The sequence below is a fragment of the Culex pipiens genome, chromosome 3 (assembly GCF_016801865.2).
Source record: "Culex pipiens pallens isolate TS chromosome 3, TS_CPP_V2, whole genome shotgun sequence".
NCBI classification, from domain to species: domain Eukaryota; kingdom Metazoa; phylum Arthropoda; class Insecta; order Diptera; family Culicidae; genus Culex; species Culex pipiens.
This window is the reverse complement of record NC_068939.1, coordinates 162,017,943-162,042,819: the sequence shown is the minus strand read 5'-3', so window position 1 is coordinate 162,042,819 and position 24,877 is coordinate 162,017,943. Positions and strand designations below refer to the sequence as shown.

At 35.3% G+C, this 24,877-nt stretch overlaps 1 protein-coding gene across 21 annotated transcripts in view; it reads right to left on the bottom strand.

Moving 5' to 3' along the window:
• The window catches only part of LOC120426072 (F-BAR domain only protein 2), a 76,192-nt gene that overhangs the window by 14,719 nt on the left and 36,596 nt on the right, over window positions 1-24,877 (bottom strand). For 16 of the 21 annotated variants that reach the window (XM_039590759.2, XM_039590760.2, XM_039590780.2 and 13 more), the window contains 5 exons: window positions 19,548-20,108; window positions 13,084-13,182; window positions 12,915-13,011; window positions 11,821-12,447; window positions 7,350-7,559 (listed from right to left, as the gene is read on the bottom strand). In XM_039590759.2, the coding sequence (XP_039446693.1) occupies window positions 7,350-7,559; window positions 11,821-12,447; window positions 12,915-13,011; window positions 13,084-13,182; window positions 19,548-20,108 (1,594 nt within the window). The remainder of the gene's footprint in view (window positions 1-7,349; window positions 7,560-11,820; window positions 12,448-12,914; window positions 13,012-13,083; window positions 13,183-19,547; window positions 20,109-24,877) is intronic. The other 5 variants (XM_039590761.2, XM_039590762.2, XM_039590763.2 and 2 more) reach the window with 5 other exon arrangements.

Genomic DNA, 24,877 nt, shown 5'->3' with positions numbered 1-24,877 from the left:
GTTTGGTGTGTGCGCGATAAGGGGAATCACGTTTTGTAAAAGTTAAAAAGGGGGAAAGAGTGAAGAAAACAGGAAATTAGTCAACTGCCTCAATTACTAGGAAGATGGAGAGAGCGTAAATAATCTCGATTTATTTTGGTTTTCCAATTATTCTTTTTTTCTGTTGTTGTTAAACTGTGAGAAGAAACTAAAGATGGTAAATCAAATATCGAAAATGAAACTCTAACTAAAAGTGGTAAAAGCAGAAGGAAATACAAACCAATATTCAAGCGATTAAGACACAAATTAGTGAAATCAAGGTTGGAAAGAAATTAAAAAGAAAACCATCACAGAACTCAGTGCAACAAAAGTGTTGGTGTTAAAATTATATACTACGATTGAACTACTCCGTACTATCGTCACTATCATACAGAAAATCAACCAAAATAAAAGCAGCCAACCAAATGAAACAGAAAACAAGATAGAAAGCGCACACCGCAGCAGCAGCTAGCTGCTGAACTCTTCTAAATGCTTTTTTTCCTCTCATTCTAACAGCCGATTTACAGCTGAAGCTTCAAGCGCAGGCAAGGCAGCTTCGGCAAGCAGCAAATCAACCCACTTTAAGCAAACTTACCTTTACAGAATGTGACAACAAAACGAGAATAAAAACAAACATTAATTGCACTACACGAAATGAAAAAAAAAATAATCGTTCCGATAGAATCGCCTTCATGGTACTTATTTTTTGGCTTCTCTCATGCAGGGTTGTTACGGAAAATTAAAAAAAAAATCCGCGCCAGATCCGCGCCGACCCCAAAACCCAATCCGCGCGAAATCCGCGCCATATAAAAAAATCGCGACAAACATAGAAGAGAGTAACATAATGAATGAAATTTTTTACGAAAAAAGTATAATACAGAAAGCATTTGGATAAGTAGGGGAGCTGGGGGTAAGACGGCCAGGCGGGGTAAGACGGCCACCCTACTGTTTTAATAAGTATACTAATGAATATTACTAAAATGTTTAGCAATACTGTTCCTCATGCTAAATAATGCATATGGAGTCACCTTTGTCAAAAATATTGTTTGAAATAGTATAAAAATAGCTTAAAATGAAGAAATAATTTTTGAACTTGAAACTGGATGTAATTTCCATGAATTACAACTTAGGCATTTTTGTTAAATAACAATATGTTTTCCTTTCTTCAAATATTTTTTCATGTTAAATTGAAGTTTTCCCTAGATTATGTCCCTCGAAAAAGTTCAAAATATGCGATGAACTGTTTACAAAAAATGTTTAAAAAAATAATTTATTTGGGGGCAAGACGGCCACCTCCTCCGGGGGTAAGACGGCCACCCGTAATTTGTAGATTTTATTTGATATAGGTTATATTTTTGACGGTTTTTGACTATTAAGACATATTTGTAGATAAAGGAAAAGCATTTTCAATAAAACTATCCATTTTTAATCAAAATGCTGTTAACTACCGTTTCGACAACATTCTTTACTGTGATATAGCAAAACTCATTGAATAGTATGAAATCCTAGCAAACTTTTCACAAAAATCGCTAATTTAATATAGTTTACATAATTTTGATTTACTTATTCTAATCGAAATACACAAACTATTTTTATTGTACCAAATTGTGTTTGTTTTGTAGTAAAAATTCATAGTTTTTCATAAAATGTGGTCGCAATAATATGAAATTCACTGAGCCAAAATATGAAATTTTTTAAACAGCATTTTTCTTCACATTTGAAACCTGATTTTTTCCAACCAAAATAGTTATGATGTTCAGAGAAGTCTGTTGAACCAACCATGTAGGTGTTTGGGTGGATTTAGCAAAGTTATTAAGTTAATTTATAGCACTGGCCGTCTTACCCCACATGGGTGGCCGTCTTACCCCGCGTATTTCATATATATACGATTTCAATTATTTTTTTAAAATTGCTGAAAAGTATTGAAAATTGGTTTTTAGACCAACTAATTTATGTCATTTCTATAATGGACTAGAAGTAGAACAATATGTACGTAATTTGAGATCAAAATAATCTGTTGTGTAAATTTTATTAGACTTCTCCCTTAGGGTGGCCGTCTTACCCCCATCTCCCCTACCGTTCATCAGTTGTGGATTCATATCCCTTTAAATAGCGTTGCTTTCAAAACAAATACAGGAAAAAAATTAAATTCAAAAATTTAAAACCATAAAATAAATCACCAAATTATAAAATCTAGGGATTTTGTACTTGATAATTCTCGCCAAAATTTTACTCTGGAAAATCAATACACGAAATTTCTATTATTTTCTTCTCTAAATTTCTCTAAACTAAAATATGCCTCCGAAAATCTGAACTAAGAAAATGGCAAAAGAAATAATAAGTTATTAATTTAATAATTTAATAATTTAATAATTTAATAATTTCATAATTTAATAATTTAATAATATAATAATATAATAATTTAATAATTTAATAATTTAATAATTTAATAATTAAATAATTTAATAATTCAATAATTTAATAATTTAATAATTTAATAATTTTATAATTTAATAATTTAATAATTTAATAATTTAATAAGAACTTTCTTGAAATATTAAAAACTAAAAAAAAAACAATTCTAATATTTTCGTTATTTTTTAATTTAATAATTCGTACTTTTTTACGTTTTTTGAGCCTGTAAGTATCGGCAATTTCGAAAGATGAATTCTATTTTTTCATTAATTTGAATATGTAAATTCTGAGATTTCAAATTGTTATTTAATTTTTAACATTACATTTCGCTTTAAGACGGAGATTTTAGCAGATTGCTAATTGGATTTCGTCATGTTGTGATAATTGGGAGTAGAATCAATTCTACCTGAATCAGAGTAGCAACAGATTTTTTTTAATTTTTTCAATAAACCAAAAATATAAAAATTTCAATTTTTATATTGAAAAAACTTAGAAAGTCTAAAAAGTTTCATTTTTTTGAAATTCTGTTATTTTTCGAATTTTGTTATTTTGTTTTTAATAAAATTGTTATTAATATGAATTGTTAAACTGCTGTTTTAAAAATAATGAGTTGTAATATTATGTTAAATTTATATAACAAATCTCAAAACATTTAAAAAAATCGCTCCTTGAAGATTATTTCGAAGTTTCGTATTAAGTAAAAAACAATCAATAATTTTTGGAAGAAAACTTTCTTCATTAACAACTCCTTAGAAATCGATGTTTTTGCACTCAACGAAAAAGATTGAATTTATTCAATTCCGAATAATATTTTCCTATGTAATTTGAAAGAAATTCTATCGTTCTCAATTATTTGTTTATCAAAATTGCTATCCGCGCGAAATCCGCGCCTGAACAAAATTAGCCAGCAAATCCGCGCCAGATCCGCGCGATTCGCGCCATCCGCGCCATCCGCGCGATCCGCGCCATCCGTAACAACCCTGCTCATGCACAAGCTCTCCGAGATAGACACCTTGAGAGCAACTCTCTCTCTCTCTTGGCGCCAAAGTACAAAATAGGCAGCAAGTAGAGAGAAAATAGAGAGCGTGTGTGGAAATATGAGAGAGCGCCAGCGAAAGCAAGAGAATTCTAACAACTTAAAAGTTACATTTTTTTTACTTATTGATTCATTTGTCATTTCTTCGATATCAAATCTTGAAAAAGACAAAATCAAATCTTCCCGCCCGCAACAAAACTAATTTCATCAAATCTACTAGCAACGACGCAGATAATAATGGATGATTGTAGAATATCTTGTATGTGAATTTGAAATTTATGGTTAACTAGAAAAAGCGTACACAGAAGCGTAGAAATGATGAGCACATAAAGGTTTTGAACGGAAAATACTTAAATTAATCTAAAAAAATAAATGAAGTGGTAACGTTAAAAATAATAAAGGAGCTTTTGGACTACGGCAAACAAACTCACACTTTTTTGTGTTTGACAGTTTGCTAAACTCGCAAACAAAGCCAAATTTATGCAGATTGACGTTTCTACAAACAGATGCAGGCAAACTGCTCAACCGTCAAAAAGTTTGTTTGTTTGCGAGTTTGTTTGTATGTTTGTTGTAGTCTAATAGCTGCTTAAGACGTGTTAATCTATTTTAAACATTTTTATTAGGAAGTGATGTTTTCAAGAAAAAATAACTTAGAGGAACAGCATGTAGTTCCATCAAGCACCTAATGTTGGCATATCAGCACATAATTTGGTTAAATATTGAAAAACATTAAATTGGCTGGAATTAGGACAAGGAGACCTGGCAAACAGATGAGATTTTTCCCTATTTTCAGAACAACCAATAATATCTTTAAAAATGCTCACCTCATAAAAAAATAGACAAAAGAAAAAAAATAGAAAAGATGTAAAATCTCTTTAAATTTTTATTTCAATATATTTGAATTTGGTATCTTAAAAAAAACTTTTTTTTTTATTAACTGTTTGGGCAGTTTGAGTCCTACTTTTTTTTATAAAAATCGTTTTCCAATGCCAAATAAAATGTATATTCTGAGAATAAACGGAACCTGAAAAAAAATTAAGGCATCGAACAAGACTGATTAAAGATAAATTATTTTGCTTTCAAAAATAGTCAATTTAAAATTATTTTTTTTATCACAAACAAAGTAAATGAATCTATTATATGGCTCTTTTAATAGCATGTTGCTTAATTAAATTGTAAAGCAAACAGTAGATGGATTTGATAATTGTTGATTAAAGGCAGCGTTTGGAGTAAAAGAAATTTTACATTTTTAAACTAACTAGCCATCACCTAGTTTTATTCAGGTTTTATGGTAGCATCTTGCTTGCTTATAAGTTTTATATTGGCTTTCACAGCAGCCAGTAATCATGAGCTAATTTAAAGGTTCTAAGAAGGTTTTATGCCTCGGACAAAAAACCTGGTGCAATAAAAATCAAATGGCTTTCAATAAGGTTTTATGAAAGTTTGAGCCTTGAAAACCCGATGGCAATGTCATGCTTAATGATTTTATCTCATGCTTCTTTAAAACCAAGGGTGTTGTAGCTGTCAATTGCCATTAGGCATGCAAAAAGCTTACTTAAAGCCATAAGCTCCTAAAAAAGCATTTAACGCGGCCAAATAGCAATGCATAAATATGGCGCTAAACGCGTGGTTTGATTGATTGTGATTGACCGCCATCTTGGTAGAAAAAGTTGAAAAAGCAATAACATTGATTATCATTTGATGAAATCACACATTTATTCTAAATATCTGTCCCGCATTTATCGATAAAATTTTAAACGCAGCTGAAATCAATCCAGCATTTGCGAGAAATAATGTTTCAAATTACTATTATTACCTCCAATACATCTTATTACATCATCTCCATTTATGCGAACCATCTCCGTTATTTTATTTGGCAAGACGAAGATTAATTTTAAGCCAGAATAAAATCTATCTAGCACAAAACGTTTAAAGACGTTTGAAATGTAATTTTTCCTTAACTCCTGACTAGGGTTTAACAATGGTTTTATTAAGGCTTTGGGGAGGTTGTTAGGATTCAATTTTAAAGCCTTGAACTCCTATGTAGGTTTTATAAATAAGCCGTTACAACCTTTTGCGGAGATCCTTTTGGGTTTTAACAGCGTTTTATTGGGGTTCTGGGGAGGCTGTTACGACTAAGCGGTTTTAACGTTGGTTTTGGCTGATAGGTTTTATAGCCGTTGTGACAGCTTTGATAAACAGCCTAAAATGTTACTTGGGTATATTTATTTTAGCTAAAACATATTGTTTTAAGAAAAGGATTATCGCAAACATTTTTTTAAAAAATCGACTCATATCTGATAATTTAAGTGCTGTTGCTTCTAAATTATTAAAAAAAATTGTGAAAAAATAATTATTCAAAAAATGTTACTGTATAACGTTAATAATTTTAATTTAAAATTTTAGTGCTAAAAGTAGAAATGATCAGCCCTGGTATCGTAAAGTATAACTTTTCGATTCTGTTATTTCTAGAAGAGAAAAAAGTAAATAGTTTAACGACGGAATTACAAAAAAAAGAGTAATTTGCCTAGAATTATAAAAAAATATTTCAATATTAAAATATGAAACCTTGGTGATTTGTTTGACTAATTTCAATAAAAATTATTTAAATATGTTTTAACTGGCATTTGAACCCGTAAACAAATATTTTGGCACTTTTGACACGTCAAGAAGATTTTTTTTATGTTTCGAAAAGAGCAAATAAAAACAAAAAAAAGTTATAAATTTTCAACATTGAATTCGATGCAACAAATTCCGCGATTTCTTGGCTTGAAAAAAAAATTGGGTCTAATTAGGTACACTGAAAAAAAATTGGCGCTTTTTTTCAAAAAATGTACAATAAATTTTCGAAAGATCATACCTGCAAAAAAAATCAATAGCACATAGGTTGTTTTAAAAAATAACTTCTAAAAAAATATTTAAACAGCAAAAACACATTTTTTCAGAAATGTTTGATCTCAGAATTGAATTATGAAACTTAAAACGGTGCACTTTATTAAAAAAAAAAATCAAGCTCGTTTTTTTTCAAAATCATAATTTTGCCGGATTTGAACCATTCTACACTATAACGCAAAATATGCCTTTTATAGTATCCTAAAACAGGGGTAAAAAACATTTGAATAATATTTTAGCTTTTAAGTAATACAATATAAAATGCAAATGCAAATATTTTTTTCTGAAAAGTTATAAGATATATGGTAAAACCTATTAAACATATAAAAAAAAATATGCAAAATATCTTTTTTGACACAGGGAGTTTAAGAAAAAAGTTTGATCAAAATAAAAAAGAAAAATAAAATCGATAAAATTGTCAACAATCTATAAAACATTGCTGCATATGAAAATATATCTAGATATTCGTAATTGTAACAGTACCTGTAATTTGTTTTACTGGAAAAAAATACTTTGAAAAATGAATAATCATAACCGAAGACACCCTCAGAAGACCGAATTGGTTATTTTCTACTTGATTCTACAACTTTGGAAATTGTCACAGAACCATTCTACTCTGTTAACTACTTGTAAGAAAAGATTGCCACTACTTAGGTAATAAAATCCACACCAATAAAACTCGAATTGTTCGAAGTGAAATGAGATAAAAGAGTGTTCAGTGTGTGTTCGCCGAGAAAGGTGAAGAAACCTGCGCAAATGATAGCAAATCGAGGGGAAAAACTTACACCAAATGAGGGTAAGAAAATCTGACGAAAGAAAGTATACAACCTCAAACCGATCAAAATGGAAGAAACTCAGTGAAAAAACAGGAGAAATGCAATAATTTTTAATAGAAGAGAGAAAAATCCGACTTTTTACTGCAGATAAAAAAAACCAAGAAATTTTTGTAAAATAAAAAAAATCTCAAATCGAACGAAACGAAATTTACATTTCGATCCCCTCAGCAGCGGATTCCGTCCTATAAACGAGCTGGCCACTCCGTTGTATCCGTTGCCGTTGCCGCTTCCGTCGTGGGCATCGTTGGGACTGGTCGGTGCCGAAATGGCAGCCGTCCCACCACCGCCGCCGCCGGTCGTACTGGTGGACACCACCGAATCGGCCCCACCGCTCGTCGTCGAGTCCCGACTTTCGCGACTTCCTGTGTTGTATCCCGTGTTTTGTTGGATTTAGTTTGATTATTGTATGAGTTTAAGGTTTGTTGCAAGAATTGAAAAAAAAATATGTGAGAGAAAAAAGTTGCAAAAATGTAGTAAGAATCATGTTTTAACGAAATTGAGAACTATGTTCTAATGTGAAAGTGTTTAGTGTAAGTGTGAAAGTTTGAAAAAAGATTATTCAGCAGGTTAAAAGAGATGTAAAAAGAAAGAAACTTGATGACTGTAACCTCTGGACTCGTAGTAGACTTAACACAAAATTGAACTTGGTTTCCTCTTTCTTAACTTGACGATCCCCATATCCCCTAATTATCAAAATTCAACCTAGTTTTGCTGAACCAAATAAGAAACTAGGTCAGTATAGCACATGCATTCTTATTGCCCGAAAAAAAACGAAAACCCATCTCATTTGAGTGTGTCGGTACTTTCCCGCGCTTTTACCATGAATGGAAATGTTTCCTTCCTTTGAAGATGATGTTCAAATTGAAAATTGCGAGAGAGCGAAAAGGGGGGGAAAGCATCTTCTGTCAACCAAAGTGATGATCTCGTGTTGGCTAAAAATGCGGCTGAATTATTCTCTGCATTTTTTTTAATGTTGAGTTGCACAAAAAAAGTTATTTATTCTTTTTTGAAAATTGTATTCTGTAATTTTTTTTTAATAAAACCTTGAATACAACTTACAACTAAGAAAAATAGATAAAATTGTATTCTGAGGAAAAATGTTCCACATTTTATAATGTTTCCAAAGAAAATTGGATGATCCGATAGAATGAAAACATGACTAAAATGTGTCTATGAATGAATGCGCAACATTACAACGAAACATCCTTGCAATTAATTTAACGCAGTAGGCCTGGCCTGGATGAAAACAAAAAAGGATGCAACAATGAAAAATATGTTATTCAAATCAGGCAAAGCAGAGTTATCGTTAAAAAATTATTATTTGACAAGAAAAATTGTGCAAATAAGAAAAAAAAATATGAAAATTGATAAAATAAAGTATTCAGGGAATATTTATGCATTATTCCACATTAGAAAAAAAATCAAAAATTCATGGAAATTTTGAATTTTTGGGTAGAAGCCAACAATTTTGAAATACTTTTTGCATCAATATTTTGAGAAGGCTTGAAAGTTATTCATTTATATTTGACGGGTATCTGTCAAAAAAAATACACTGAAGGAAAACTGCACACCACTTCTATGAGATTTTTTTGATTTTTTAGTTGAAAAGTCAAATTTGAAGGTAAGCTTGAGGTGAGCCCACTATTATTACTTTTTTCGTTACAAATGTTTATAGGGGAACAGCATCTAATTCCAGCGTGCCTCTAATGTTGGCAGGTCGGAACTTTGACATTCAATTAAAGCTAATTTAAAGCGTTTTCAACTGAAATCGAGTGATAAATAGCTCAATAAGAAGTGAGCAAGCATGTTTTTATCAAAAGTTTTGCAAAATTAGTTGTTTGAATAGTGAAAATCAGCATATTGGATGGAATTAGGAGCGAGTGCTTAACCTGCCAAACATACGAGAATTTCCCCTAGAAATGGTCAAACCTCACGAAAAATACAGGATGGAGCAACTCTCCTGAAAAAATACAACATTTTCAAAGGCCGAACACGGGAATCCTGATTGACTATTAAGCAATTCTCCAGAAAACCGGTCTTTTTTTTTTAATTTTAATTTTTGTATTTTTTTAATCCGTCTCCAACTTTTTTGGTGCCTTCGGTATGCCCAAAGAAGCCATTTTGCATCGTTAGTTTGTCCACATAATTTTCGATACAGATTTGGCAGTTGTCCATACAAAAATGATGTATGAAAATTCAACAATCTGTATCTTTTGAAGGATCGATGTGGTGTCTTCGACAAAGTTGTAGGTATGAATAAGGACTACACTGAAAAAAAATGATACACGGTAAAAAAATTTTTGGTGATATTTAATTTAACTTTTTGTCACTAAAACTTTGCAAAAAAAAAAACACTTTTTTTATTTTATTCATTTTTTTATATGTTTTAGGGGACATCAAATGCCAACTTTTCTGAAATTTTCAGGCTGTGCAAAAAATCTTCGACCGACTTATGATTTTTTGAATCAATACTGATTTTTTTTCACAAATCGAAATATTGGTCGCAAAAAAATTTCAACTTTATTTTTCGATGTAAAATCAAATTTGCAATCAAAAAGTACTTTAGTGAAATTTTGATAAAGTGCACCGTTTTCAAGTTATAGCCATTTTTAGGTAACTTTTTAAAAAGAGTCGCAGTTTTTTATTTTTTAAAAATTAGTGCACATTTACCCACTTTTGAAAAAAAATTTTTTTGGAAAACTGAGAAAATTCTCTATATTTTGCTTTTTTGAACTTTGTTGATACGACCCTTAGTTGCAGAGACATTGCCATGCAAAGGTTTAAAAACAGGAAAATTGATGTTTTCTAAGTATCACCCAAAAAAACACCATTTTCTAATGTCGATATCTCAGCAACTAATGGTTCGATTTACAATGTTGAAATATGAAACATTCGTGAAATTTTCCGATCTTTTCGAAAACAATACTTAAAAAAATTAAACCAAGACTAACATTTCAAAAGGGCACATTCTGGAAATTTCTGAAAAGTTGACATTTGATGTCCCCTAAAACTTATCAGAATATAAAAAAATGAAGAGTGTTCGAAAACAATACTTAAAAAAAATAAACAAAGACTAACATTTCAAAAGGACACATTCTGAAAATTTCTGAAAAGTTGGCATTTTATAAAACATATCAGAAATTAAAAAAAATGAAAGGTGTTTTTTGCAATTCAAGTTTCAGTGACAAAAAGTGAAATTGAAAATCACAAAAAAAATTACCCTGTATCATTTTATTCAGTGTAGTCCTTATCCATACCTACAACTTTGCCGATGACTCCAAACCGATCAAAAACTTCCTTCAAATGATACAGATTTTTGAATTTTCAAATATCAATATATATCAGCTGCCAAATGTGTATGGAAAGTTTTATGGACAAACTAATGATGCAAAATGGCTTATTTGGGCATACCGAAGGCACCAAAAAAAGATTCAGTCGCATGAAAAAATACAAAAATTAAAATTAGATAAAAAAAAGACCGATTTCGTAGAGAATTGCTCATCTACAAAAAAAAAATACAAAAAAATTAAAGGCTCACCTTAAAATTTGACATTTTAACTAATTTTGCGGGGGGTATTTTTTTCAGTGTAGTTTTTTTCAGAAAGCCCGCCAAAACCCCTATATTTTTTTATTTGACCACTTTTTGATACGATGCAACGGTTTCGAAATGTAACAATATTGAAATAACGAAATGCAAAAATATTGTAATAATTTACGCACTTCTCAAATGTCATTCTCAAGTGAAACATTCTTCATAACAACATTACAAAAAGATTTTCAGCTTTATATATATATATTTTTTTTGTAAAGATTAGCTCTCTACTTTGGCCCGAAGAATAAATTGCAAGCTTCAATGCTAAATTTAAAAAATATATATAAATGTTATCTTTTCAGCAACAAACAAAATGAAAAAAAAAATGATAATCACATGTGTTAATGTGAGCGTGTCTGTAGGTGTGTTTATGTCCGTGTCTCTATGGTCTACTACATGACGAGTTGCCGGTGGGCTTCAGCAGCCCGCCAGAGATTTGATAGCAAGAACAGGAAAACAAAAAGTGTGAGAGTACAAAAGAGAGACTACTACTGGCAGGATACACAAGTGGGTGGAAAATAGAGGAGAGAGAAAAAAAACGAGCGAATATTAACACAGGAAAAGTGAAAGATAACGTGAGAAAACAATTTAGCGCGCGCAGCATAGTTACCACTTTTTAAATAAAAGAAAAATGAGTAGAAAATTGTAGCGAAATAACAAAGAAGTGTAGAACAACTGAAAATGATGAACACTGGGTTAACGTAGTGGTAAAAGGGTGTCAATCACAAATCTGGTTGCGAATGATTCCAACAAAACAGAGAACGATGTTACTATGTGTTAGTGGTTTTTTCTCTCTCTTTGAGAGAGTTGCGTTTGCTTTTCTTTCGCTCGCTCTCTCTCTTGAAGATAGTGTGAGAGAGTGAAAAGAGCGAAACAAAGTGTGCCAAAACGCAATTCTGTCGGAGAGAGTATTTTGTCAAAAAGAGTGAATAATTATGCTGGTGACTAAATCGGATGAAAGTGTTGTGTTTTTTTTCGATTGAAATAATTTTGAGTAGAGAAAAATAAATCAATAGTTTCAAAAAAATTACCCTGGGAGTTAGACATGAAGAGATTTAAAAGGGAGGTAGTGCGGCGGGAAGATTTTTGTTGTTGTTGTTGTTGTGGTGGTGGTTGTTGCGAATCTTGTTCCTGTTTCATTTGCGGCGTTTGCTGTTGCTTGTTTTGTGGTGTTGACTGATTGTGATTAGTCTTGCTAAGAAAGTCGCCGTAAAAGGGTTTACTTGTCTTTGCCGTACTTTGGGCCGAACTGGACGCGGACGAGTCCCCACTGGCCGCCACCGGGGACAGCGGACGGTCGGCGCTACCTGCGAGGGCGTCCAGCAGGTTGCCACCACCCCGTCCGCCCATTCCCCCCGAGGCCGTCGGTGACGACGTGGACAGATTGACCGGCGAGTTGGTCGGCACGGCGGCACTCGAGCTGGACGTGAACCAGCTCCGCAGGTTGCTTTCCTTCTTCACAATCGGCACCGGCTGGGACGAACTGGTCGTGGACAGGGCCGGCGAATCCGTCACCGAGCCTCCTCCTCCTCCTCCTCCTCCTGGGCTGGTCGCCGCGCTCGGGCTGATGGATGTGTTCACGAGCAGGTTATTGCTGGTGGCCGATGCCGACGCTAGGGAACCACCGGACAAGTTGACCAAATCAAGCTCTATAAACTCTGCCGCGCGCACGCATGAATTAAGGGAAGAGAGAAAAATCAAAAACCAAACACAGAAAAAAAAACAAAACCAAACATAGAGTTACAAAACGCAAAACAAAACTGCTCTTCTTCATGCGACTTTTACGATTCGCAGACAAAACAAGTTCAAAAATAATCAAACAAAAACTAACGAATTAAAGCTTGTCGCGCCCCCCGAGATTCGCATCTTGAGAGGTATGAATTTACACGTATTATGCACTTTACAAAAAATCAAAACCAAAAAACAGTCTAGTGTCGCGCAAATCAATATCCGAAAGCAACATGACAAGATCATTCAAAATCAAAGAAGAAAATTTGCTTGACATGAACAACTCAAAAAAAAACTCAACCACGTTAGCGTCTAAATCAAAACCGAAACGACTGACAATTTGCGTGGACCAGATTCGCGGGGCTGATCGTGGTGCAGGGGACGCCGCCGTACTTACCTGGCTTCTCCAGGCCGGTGTACTTGTTGAGCACAAACTGTTCCAGCAGCTTGTCCACCGTCAGCTCCAGGAACTGGCGCTTCAGATCGTGGTGAACCTGTGGGTGGGTGGGGGAAAAGGATATTGGTAAATGTTACTTGTTACAACTTGAGGACGACGCTCAACCTACCTGGCCAACCAGGTCGAAGTTGTTCTGCACGATTTCCATGTACGACGTCAGGAACTCCTTCATCTGCTTGAGGTGGGCCTCTTCGAGGTCCTGGAAGCGCTGCAATACGGGAGAAAAAGGGTCGTTAGATATTTTTGTACCCTCGTTTTGAAATGCTATCCAATGCATTGGCATCCACTTCCCTAATGCGGATGTCAACATCAAGTACCTTGCAAAATTTGAAAAGAAAAAACAATATTCGTTTTAACAGGAATTTGCGTCAGGGTTTTCCCAAAATCTGCGGACAATACCCTGTTTAAATCATTGATCCCAAATCCATTTTAACCCTCTAATGGCCTTTCACCTGTTTTAACCTTCCTACGGTATTGGAGTCCTTGTCCGCGTTTTTTTTTAATTAAATTTACCATTCTTATGCTATATGCTTATGCTAGAACCTTGTCATTTTTTGACATTAAATTTATAGTATAAATAAACATTTTATAAAATAAATACACCTCTGACGCCGTGAACCGTGGTGTAGGGGTAAGCGTGATTGCCTCTCACCCAGTCGGCCTGGGTTCGATTCTAGACGGTCCCGGTACGAGATTTGTCTGACCACGCCTTCCGTCGGACGGGGAAGTAAATGTTGGCCCCGGTCCAACCTAGAGGTTAGCTCGTAAGCTCATTCCAGGTGAAGGAGTCGTCTCCCTGAGTCCTGCCTCGGTCGAGTCGCTGGTAGGCAGTTGGACTAACAATCGTCAGTTCGAATCCCGAGGTAGATGGAAGCTTAAGTGTAAAAAGAGGTTTGCAATTGCCTCAACAATCAAGCCGTCGGACACCTAGTTTAGTGTAGGAATCTCTCGCAATCGAGAACGCCAAAGCAATGCGGTAGAGCGAATAATTTAATTTGATTTTGACACCTCGGACGACCCATAGGGGAGCGTCCATAAAAAATGTTACTTTAAAGGTATTGGGGTCTTTTTCGTAGCATTATAGCCCCAGAAGCTAGCCTGAAATTTTGAGCGCATTTGGTTAATGATAAGTAGTTCCACTTTTGACCTGAAGTTATTAAGAAATTCCAATAAATTTAATTTATTTATTTTCAACTTTTTAACTCTTCTTCGAGAAAGTTTTCCTATGCCCTATGATTTTTTCTCAAAATAGAGGTTTCTTATAGGTTTTGATCCGGGGAACAACTTTGTAGAACATCATAAAGCGCTAGGAATTAATCCCGGAAAGATACAGGCAAATTTTAGGGGCACGTTAAATTTGTTTTCCAAACTCCAAAAAATATCCTGTATCTTTTCGGGATCAATCCCTAGCGCTTTGCGATGTTCTACAAAGTTGTTCCCCGGATCAAAACCTATAAGAAACTTGAGAATAGGAAAATTTGATTGGGTTTTGGGAAATTTTCTCTAAGATGAGGTTAAATGTGAAAATTTCCTATAGTAAATTTTTAGAAGTTCCATGCTAACTTCAGGCCAATGGTGGGAGTACTAAACCTTAACCTAATGCGCTCAAAATTTCAGGCTATGTTCTAGGGCCATATTGCTACAAAATTCCGAGCGAGGCGTTCGAAATTGAACACTTTTGTCTTTTTCATATATCCGTGAGCCACGCTACTGTATACCCCCGCAAATTTCAACCAATCAGGTTGCATTCGACGGGTATTTACCTGTACTTTGACCACAAATATTAATATCAGGGCCAGGTGACCTACCGGTTCCGGAAATCCGGCTAACTTGACTTTTTTGATGAAAACTTATCATGTTGCACATCAAATTCCATGAAATTGAAAGATATATGGCCCATTCTGGCCAATCTGGAACCGGTTACCGATGGACCCTTGGGGACACTTCCGGATTATGAGAGAAACCCTATTATCCGATATATCAAACGGCATGAAATTTAAGGATATGTCAATCTACGGTAATGCCGTTGATCGCCTGGCCATTCTAGAACCGGGTACCGGTGACCTCTTGGGGACACTTCCGGAATATGAGAGAAACCCTAGCATCCGACATTTCAAACTTCATGTAATTGAAAAATATGTCAATGTACGGCCATGCCGATGTTCACTGACCCATTCTGGCCATTCTAGAACCAAGTACCGGTGGCCCCTTGGGGACACTCACGCAATATGAGAAAAACCCTGTCATCCGACATATCAAACTTCATGAAATTGGAAGATATGTCAATCTACTGTCATGCCGTTGTTCGCTTAGGCATTCTGGCCAATCTGGAACCGGCTACTTGTGATCCCTTGGGGACACTTCCGGATTATGAGATAAAACCTATCATCCGACATATCAAACTTCATGAAATCAAAAGATATGTCAATCTACGATCATGCCGTTGTTCGCTGACCCATACTCTGGAACCGTTTTTTATAAATTCAGAAAAAAAAACACTAAAGAGCAAGAAATTCTTTCGAAAATCAATAAAAAAAAATGTTGAATATACACAGAAAAAAATGATGGTAATATTCATCAGGAAATTGTGACAGATTTTGTGGCAAAATAAATGATAAATTTTACCCCAAAAAATGATGAATTTTCCTCAGTTTTTAATGAATATCCATCACGAAACTATTGGCACTACGCCCCCCGGGGCATGGCCTTCCTCTAACGTGGGATTTCTGCTCCAGCGCCTCTGACGAGACAGGAGAAACCGGGACCGACGTTTTACTTCACCATCCGATAGAAGCTCAGTGGATAAGGCGGAAATCGAACCCGCGTCTCATAGCATAATCGGGATCGGCAGCCGAAGCCGCTACCCCTGCGCCACGAGACCCACCCCATATCCATCACGTTCAAATTTTTACACATTTTTTATGTAATATTACACAAATAAAGAGGTAATATTCAACCTACTAAATTTTCAACATTCCAAAAAACAACTTTTTTTTCTGTGTACGTCAACACATCTTTTATCAACTATATAGAAGGGTAATTCTCTACCAACTCACACACACGGGAAAAGTTGCCCCGACCTAGTGCGTCCATCCCGGGAATTCCCGGGACAAAAATCCCGGGATTTTTCCTAAACCGGGAATTCCCGAATCCCGGGATTTTCTATAATTTGTCCCGGGAATTCCCGAAATTGAAAAAAAAAATCATATTTTGGTCTGGAAATTCAGATTTGGTTGTGAAAATAGTAGAACAATAAAATGAATTAAAATTTGTATTCAGCAAATCTTAGCATTAAATTGGCATTTAAGGAAAAAATATTATAATTTGAATTACCAGGTCCGCAAAATGCCTAGTGCTTTAAATTTTTTCTCTATTATTTTATTTTTTTGAAAAACTGGATATTTTTACGTATATTTTCGATTTTAAATTAAAAAAAATAAATCTCATATCAAATTATTTATAATCAAACACCGGCATCTAGGGCAAATTCGTACAAATGTAACGAATAAATACAGCTATTAAAGCAAAAAATATTTGCATGACGTTTTGGACTACTTCGGTTGAAACAGTAACAGAACAAAACAATTTGTACTTCCAAATGTATTGCTCTAAAATCTCCTGTACCTATTTAGACTGTAATTCTGATTTTCCCTCGGTTGGCGGTAGTAACTTGAAGATAATTTGTAAAATATGTTTTATATAAAACAATGAATTCAAAACTTATCTAAAATTTTACATTGACTGGTATCATTTTATTTATTGTCATTGTTTGTTTTCTAGCTGTTTTAGTCATGTCATATAAAATATATATAAAAGAAAAAAAATATGAAAGAATTCCAAAGTTTTTTTTGAATAGGTCCTATAAACATATGGAAAACAAAAGCTTATTGGACCTTTTCAAAAAAAAAAAACTCAAGAATTATGTAATTTGATTCGCAAATAAAAAACTGATTAATCATACTGGAATTAAAAATAGTAGTTTCGTTTTCGTTTTCGTTTTACGGAGCAAGGTGGGGGACGCGGCCTCAAGTCAGTCCAAGTCCGGTTTCTTGTGGAAAAAAGGGTAGTGGCCGAACTAGTATTGCATACCAAATGAACACCACCGGAAGATATAGGGGATCGGGAGGGGGAAGGTGAAAGAAAATTAGTGTAGGGTGTGAGTAGTAAGAACTTAGATGACTTGAGCAGTTACGTTAAACTAGCTTTAAAACTGAATAAAAGAAATCTGAAATTATGATTTAATCTAAAACTAATTTGAGATTTAACCTATGATGTATTTCAAATTTAAAGGAAATCAAATAAATTTACTGGAAAATTAAAGAAGAAAACTAACTTGTCAAGGGAACATAAATCTTAAGGCCTTTTTTCTGGGAAAACTAACTAACTTGAATCAACCTCAAATAAACTGTCTGAAAGTAACTTGAATCTCAAATCCCCGAAATTTTGATTACAAAGCCAAACATTTCTTTACCTAGTTTTAAAACCTGTCTTGCTGCTTCCAAAAACAATATACAATAATGAAATGTTCATATTTGACAAGTTGAACACTCGTTGTTAATACGACTATTTCGTGCCTTCCATTTCATTCGGGCACACAAGCTTTGCAAACAAGAGTGCATCCCTATCATACCTTATGTAAACTATTATTTGAGTGAAAGAGACACAATCCTGTTCACACCTGTGTGTCCTTTTGAAATGTTAGGCTCTATTTGATCGTCAAAACTCCAGTAGATCCTCGATTCGCAACAATGGTCGATACAACCATAATCCGAAAACCGTTAGTTCAACAGATTAACGAATTTTGTCCGATATCATTTCATTATTGATTGATCGAGACTCTATGGATTTTTTGACAATTCAGAATGGTTAGTATACCACTTGAATTGAAATCAGAGATTCTGATAGCATTACTAAACTGGCTTACACATAACTGGAGTCTGGAAGTATTAAACAACCTAGAAAAAGTTACAAAAAAAACTAACTATTCCTCCCCATTATCAAATAGATTTAAACCTGTTCCTAACAGATTTTACGAACAAGAATATGAATCTCAATATTCTTGTTCGTAAAATCTGTTAGGAAAAATCAATATCTTGCAATTTTACATATTATAAAAGCTGTGATTTCTATCAACACAAGTATATAAATATAAAATAAATGTGTGATATATATCAACATCGGAAACCATCTTTGCAAGTAGCCCTGAAACGACGGCAACGTGTGGCTCCATCTCCAGGGCATACTGGAATTAAAAATAGTAGTTGATATAAAATTCTAAACACCACAAAGACAAAAAAAAATTCTTTTAGGCTATTTTAAAACTGTCGTCTTTGTTTAGATTGAAGTGAGGATTATAACCATTTGATATTATTAAGCTAATTCAATGATTTTAAGCTTGAAAACATAACAAATATAATGAAACATAGATTTTATTACTGATTCAAAAATTTCCCGGGATCCCGGGAATTCCCGGGATTCCAAAAATATTTTTCCCGTTTCCCGGGAAATTCAAAACCCGGGAAAATTGGACGCCCTACCCCGACCCCTCTTCGATTAGCGTGAAACTTTGTCCTAAGGGGTAACTTTTGTCCCTGATCACGAATCCGAGGTCCGTTTTATGATATCTCGTGACGGAGGGGCGCACAGCAACAAAAAGTTGAATTTTGGAATGTTGAAAATTTGGTTGGTTGAATATTACTCACGGAAAATGGGAGAATTTTTTAACTTTTCAGTGTTTTTTCGATGAAAAATACGTTTTTTCTGGATTCTGAGAATGCCATTAACTCGGGCGTCTAATTTTACATAAAAGTTCCTTTGACATTAAATTTCTATCTCATCACCGTTTCAGGCTGCAAATTATTGAAAAACACCTCTTTTTTCGCATGTTCAAAAATGGAAGGGGTCGTACCGCCCCTCCGCCACGAAATATCAAAAAACGGACCTCGGATTCGTGATCAGGGACAAAAGTTACCCCTTAGGACAAAGTTTCACGCAAATCGAAGAGGGGTCGGGGCAACTGCTGGGTGAGTTGGCGGAGAATTACCCAGAAGTTTATTTCATTGATATACAAGGAAAAACTTATAAAAAATCATAAGAAAAGTCTTCCCGGTTGAATAATATTTAAAAAATAAATTGAAATCCTGTCTATGTCACCCTGTTTTACGGTACTTGAAAATGAATGCTGTTTGTCGGAAACGCTAGTTTTACTGAAAATTTGTCTGATTCTTGATACTTAAAGTTCACATCTGTGTTAGGGAAGTGCAATTTCAGCAGCAAATTTCACCAAAACTTCCCAGCGCCAGCAACAGAAGCAACAGCGCGTAACAGTTTTTATAATTCAACATTCAATCAACACACTCCCGCTTCGAGCAACGTCTTCCTCCCATCATCGATAACCCAATTTAGTTAACATAAATCTGAAATCTTCACGACGACAAGGAGTAATTGCTTTTTCCGAATCCCACCCTCTCGCTTCGTAATTTGCTGATTTTAATCAACTTTACCTCCACCCAATTTGTCCCACGCAAATTGAACTGCATCATCATCAGCAGCAGAAGAAGAAGGTCCACTCACCTTGCACGTTATTGTCATTTTCTTCTCAAACTCCTGCTTGATGATGTTGTGCTTCTCGACCAGCGCCTTGTAGTCGTCCTGCTGTTTGCGCAGCTTCGCCTCCGCTTTTTCCGTCTCCTTGGTCGAACTGTCCTTGCGGGCCTTCTCGAGCTCCTGCAGCCGGGCGTTGTACACGTCCTTGGCCTTGGCGACGGCCGCCGTCGAGTCCTTCATCGCCTGGACCGCATCCTGGGTGCCCGACTCCTCCTCCTTGACCGTTTTGTGCTTCTTGTGCAGCTCCTCGGCGTACTTGGTGATGTTCTTGACGAGCTCGCTCAGCTTCTGGACCTTGGCGGCGTGCAGCTCGGACAGCCGCTCCGTGGTGGACTTGAGGATGATCCAGAGCGGCGAGAAGGTGCCGCCGCCGCCCGAGCCCGCCTTGTTGGCGAGCTTCGTGAGCAGCTTCGAGTTGTACTCCTCGAGGTTGGACCGCTCGCGGAAGTACTCGGCCAGCTCCTTGGTCGCGGACAGGCCATACTTCATGTTCTGGTACAGCACCTCATAGCCGTTGTTCTTCTCGCCCTGGAAAAGAAGGGAGAAAGAGAGCTCACATTAGTAATTGATTCGCACATTGGCTTGCGCTAAACAAGTAAACAAATATAATACATGGGACAAACAGAAATTAGAAGCAATACACAGCTCATTGACCACGGCGCACGGTCAACGGATGAATGGAGGCGAAGAAACCGCAAATTCACACGCGCGCTAATCCATTCATAAGTTTTCGAGCAAACTGTGTGGGCGCAGCCGCTGCGCGGTACGGTATAAATTAAATTTTCAGGTTATTTATAAACAATTCCAGATCGAGCGCGCGCGTTTTTCGTTACTTTCCTTCGCCGCCGAGATTTGTTTTGGAAATAAACTCTGAATTAATTTCTGAAAAATCGTTGAACTTGTTTTAATAGATTTGCAATGTTATTTATATGTTATATTTTTGCCCGTTTGACCCAGACGAAACTCGAAATAAGATTATCCTACTTAAAACGCCAACCCCAATTCCCCGGTCGTAAAAGCTATATTTATAATTGCACTTTGCGAGGAGATGTCTGCAGCTGACTCATGGCTTCCATCAGTTGTGAACGAACACACAAACATGTCATCATGGCTGAGGCCGTCGGCGAAAGTGAATTAAGGAGCAACATCGCGGCGCTTTCCTTCCCAATTTGGCTCCAACAGGGCGTCATCCACAAATGACGTAGCATTTTCTTAACAGTGTCGATGGTTTTCAACCATGACAGTCTCGCAGCAAAAATGATTTAGGACAGTTTTGCGATCACAACGAAAAATTGTGGGCGTCTCGTCACCGGATTTTTTCCTGACTATGTGTCGCGCGTCGCTGACGCCATTTCTTCTTCCTCTTTTTTCGATAATTTAATCTTTGTAGCAAGCATCTGTTCCTCGCAAATAGCATCCATCCGGTCTGTTTGACTGTTTGGCTGTCTCTGCGGGGATATCTGGGACGTCGCGCGGCGACGATTCATAAAAATTTCATTCAGAATTTGCAAGGGAGGGGGGAGGATGATGTGAATGGTCGAAAGTGGTCAACAGATTTACTAAGGATTAAGGTTGACTCTGTCAAAGTGACTGAACGCAGAGAGATTTTCTTTAGATAAAGCAAAAACAAATCTTATCACTTATCGTGTCTTAATTAATTAAATTGAAAGGTAGACAAGATGATCGTCAAACCTGCTCCAAAATCAATCTCATACCACCCACATTTCGTATCCCACACCACTATATAATGTTAGTAAACCATACGTCGGTATTCGTGCATTTGGTCTTTGAGCAGTTCTCTAGGATTTCGGTCATTCGATTTTTTTTGTATTTTTTAATCCGACTGAAACTTTTTTGGTGCCTTCGGTATGCCCAAAGAAGCCATTTTGCATCATTAGTTTGTCCATATAATTTTCCATACAAATTCGGCAGCTGTCCATACAAAAATGATGTATGAAAATTCAAAAATCTGTATCTTTTGAAGGAATTTTTTGATCGATTTGGTGTCTTCGGCAAAGTTGTAGGTATGGATACGGACTACACTGGAAAAAAATAATACACGGTAAAAAAAATTTGGTGATTTTTTTATTTAACTTTTTATCACTAAAACTTGATTTACAAAAAAACACTATTTTTAATTTTTTTTATTTTTTGATATGTTTTAGAAGGCATAAAATGCCAACTTTTCAGAAATTTCCAGGTTGTGCAAAAAATCACTGACCGAGTTATGAATTTTTTAATCAATACTGATTTTTTCAAAAAATCGAAATTTTGGTCGTAAAAATTTTTCAACTTCATTTTTCGATGTAAAATCAAATTTGCAATCAAAAAGTACTTTACTGAAATTTTGATAAAGTGCACCGTTTTCAAGTTACAAAGGCCAAACATTCAATATTACGCCCTTTTAAAATGTTTGTCTTGATTTGAAAATTCCAAAAATATTTTTTTCGAAAAGATCGGAAAATTTCACAATTGTTTCATATATTAACATTGAAAATCGGACCATTAGTTGCTGAGATATTGACGATAGAAAATGGTGGGTTGTTTGGGTGAAACTTAGAAAACATCAATTTTCCTGTTTTTAAACCTTTGCATTGCAATATCTCAGCAACTAAAGGTCGTATCAACAAAGTCCAAATAAGCAAAATATAGAGAATTTTCTCAGCTTTTCAAAAATATTTTTTTCAAAACTGGGCAAACATGTGCACTAATTTAAAAAAATGAAAAACTGTGACTATTTTCAAAAAAGTCACTTAAATATGGCTATAACTTGAAAACGGTGCACTTTATCAAAATTTCAGTAAAGTACTTTTTGATTGCAAATTTGATTTTACATCGAAAAATGAAGTTGAAAAATTTTTACGACCAAAATTTCGATTTTTTGAAAAAATCAGTATTGATTAAAAAATTCATAACTCGGTCAGTGATTTTTTGCACAACCTGGAAATTTCTGAAAAGTTGGCATTTTATGCCTTCTAAAACATATCAAAAAATTAAAAAAATTAAAAATAGTGTTTTTTTGTAAATCAAGTTTTAGTGATAAAAAGTTAAATAAAAAAATCACCAAATTTTTTTTACCGTGTATTATTTTTTTCCAGTGTAGTCCGTATCCATACCTACAACTTTGCCGAAGACACCAAATCGATCAAAAAATTCCTTCAAAAGATACAGATTTTTGAATTTTCACATATCATTTTTGTATGGACAGCTGCCAAATTTGTATGGAAAATTATATGGACAAACTAATGATGCAAAATGGCTTCTTTGGGCATACCGAAGGCACCAAAAAAGTTTCAGCAGGATTAAAAAATACAAAAATTAAAATTGAAGAAAAAAGACCGATTTCGTAGAGAATTGCTCCTTTGTTGATGTACTCCGTTCTCCACCCCTCCACTCCGACTGATTGATTTGCTTTGGAATCAACTCATTCCGAACGGAGATTTGTTAGTCATGCCTTTAACATTCCAATCGAGGACTCCTGTTCCCCCTCTGCCTGAATTTCCACAGACTAGAATATTATGTGTTTACTAGGAGCGGCCGTGGCTGACTGGTTACGGTGTTCGCTTTCTAAGCGAATGGTCCTGGGTTCGATTCCCATCTGCTCCCAACGAGAAAGTAAAGGAAATATAAATCTTGAAACTCTGAACATGAACGAAAAATCAAAGTCGCTCGAGTCGGGGTTCGAACCCCCGTCCTTTAGATTGGTAAGCAAAAATGCTAACCACTAGGCCATCGCAACTTGGTGAGCTATGATTGGAATTACGAATACTGTATCTACCAACTATATACGCGCTGGGTCCTTGTCCATTTGACGAGGGTTCGGAAGTTCTAAATAACGTTTGAATCCGATTGATGCAAACGTTCTTCAGGGCGGGGCTTGTCGACTCAAGCTGAGGGACCTCGCGCTCGGCTAGCCAGCGTAGAAATGGGTCACCGAAGCTCGGCAGAGCTAACACCTTCCAAATGCCTATGCGAGTTATTTGCATGTATAGAATATAGATCTAAAAATACATGGAAACAACTCAATTTGTAAGAAGCGGCCGCGTGGTCCCGTTTGGTTGGTTGCACACACACACACACACACACTAGAATATTATGTGTTTACTTTCGTGTCGTCCGTCGCCGCCGACGACGTCGTTTTTCTCGAAAATGCGCAATAAAAAATTCAATCAACCTGGCGGAGACGAAGCCTTGGCATGCCAAAAAAATCAAAATTGTCTAAGGTTAATTCAAATTTTGTTTTAAATTTTTATTCACAATTTTTTTTTGTTTTCGCCAAATCTTACATTTTTTTAAATTAATGATTGCAAAACAGCTGAACTAGTGTAACATGCATTTTAAAACACTTTTTACATTCAAATGTTGAGACTATGGCTTGTATATTCGTGATCGTGTTCAGAGTGCATAGTTGGCAAAGGGAGCGCGTGGTTGTAAAAATATTCGGAGTGAAAAGTGATTTATTTTTGTGTGCCTTTTGTTTCGCTATTTTGTCGTGAATTGTGTGCTGCGACGAGGCCACCCGCTTGTCTTACTGAATTATTTGTGTTTTGAGCGTCATTTTCGTTGAGTAATTTGTGTTTTATGTGCTTGTGTAATCTTAATTAATTGTTTAGTGATTTTCAAAGCCCTTTCTATATCAACGTTGATCGGAAGGCACGGCGTCGGGTAAATTGTGTATACATTTTTTTAATAAGGGTTTATTTTTTTAAGGTGAAAAAGTCATTTCTATGTACAGCAATTCCCCACGAAAACAGCATGATTAAAAAAAAAGTTCTCCGAGCGGGCTCAAAATTTTTCTAGGGGTTCCTTTGCCAAAATAATTATAACCGTATTTTTTTGTTTGCCCATTAGGGTGACCTACGCCGTGTTAGGGTGGTCCAAAAAATGGCCATTTTCGTCATTTTTCGCAAAAAAACACTTTTTTCAAAAATTCATATCTCCGCGCCATTCAATCTGATTTTAGCTATCTTAGACGCAAAAGAAGAGTGATTAGCAGAAAGTTTCAAAAATCTAGCTTAACATTTGCAAAGGTCGTATGAAAAATTAAAATGCTGTTTTGAGGGTGTCGGGACCAAAGAGCCTTAGTCTGAAAATATTTTTACCTGATTCCTTGAAAATTTTACATAACATATAAAAAAAATGGTGAAGTTATGTTTTCAATTTTCTGAGCTACGATTTTTTTTTTAAATTAAAACTGGGTTTTTCGGCGCACCACGCGCAAAAATGGGAAAAAGACGAAAACGGCAAAAAATCGACTTTTTTCACTAAAACTTGATAACTTGAAAATTTCACCGATG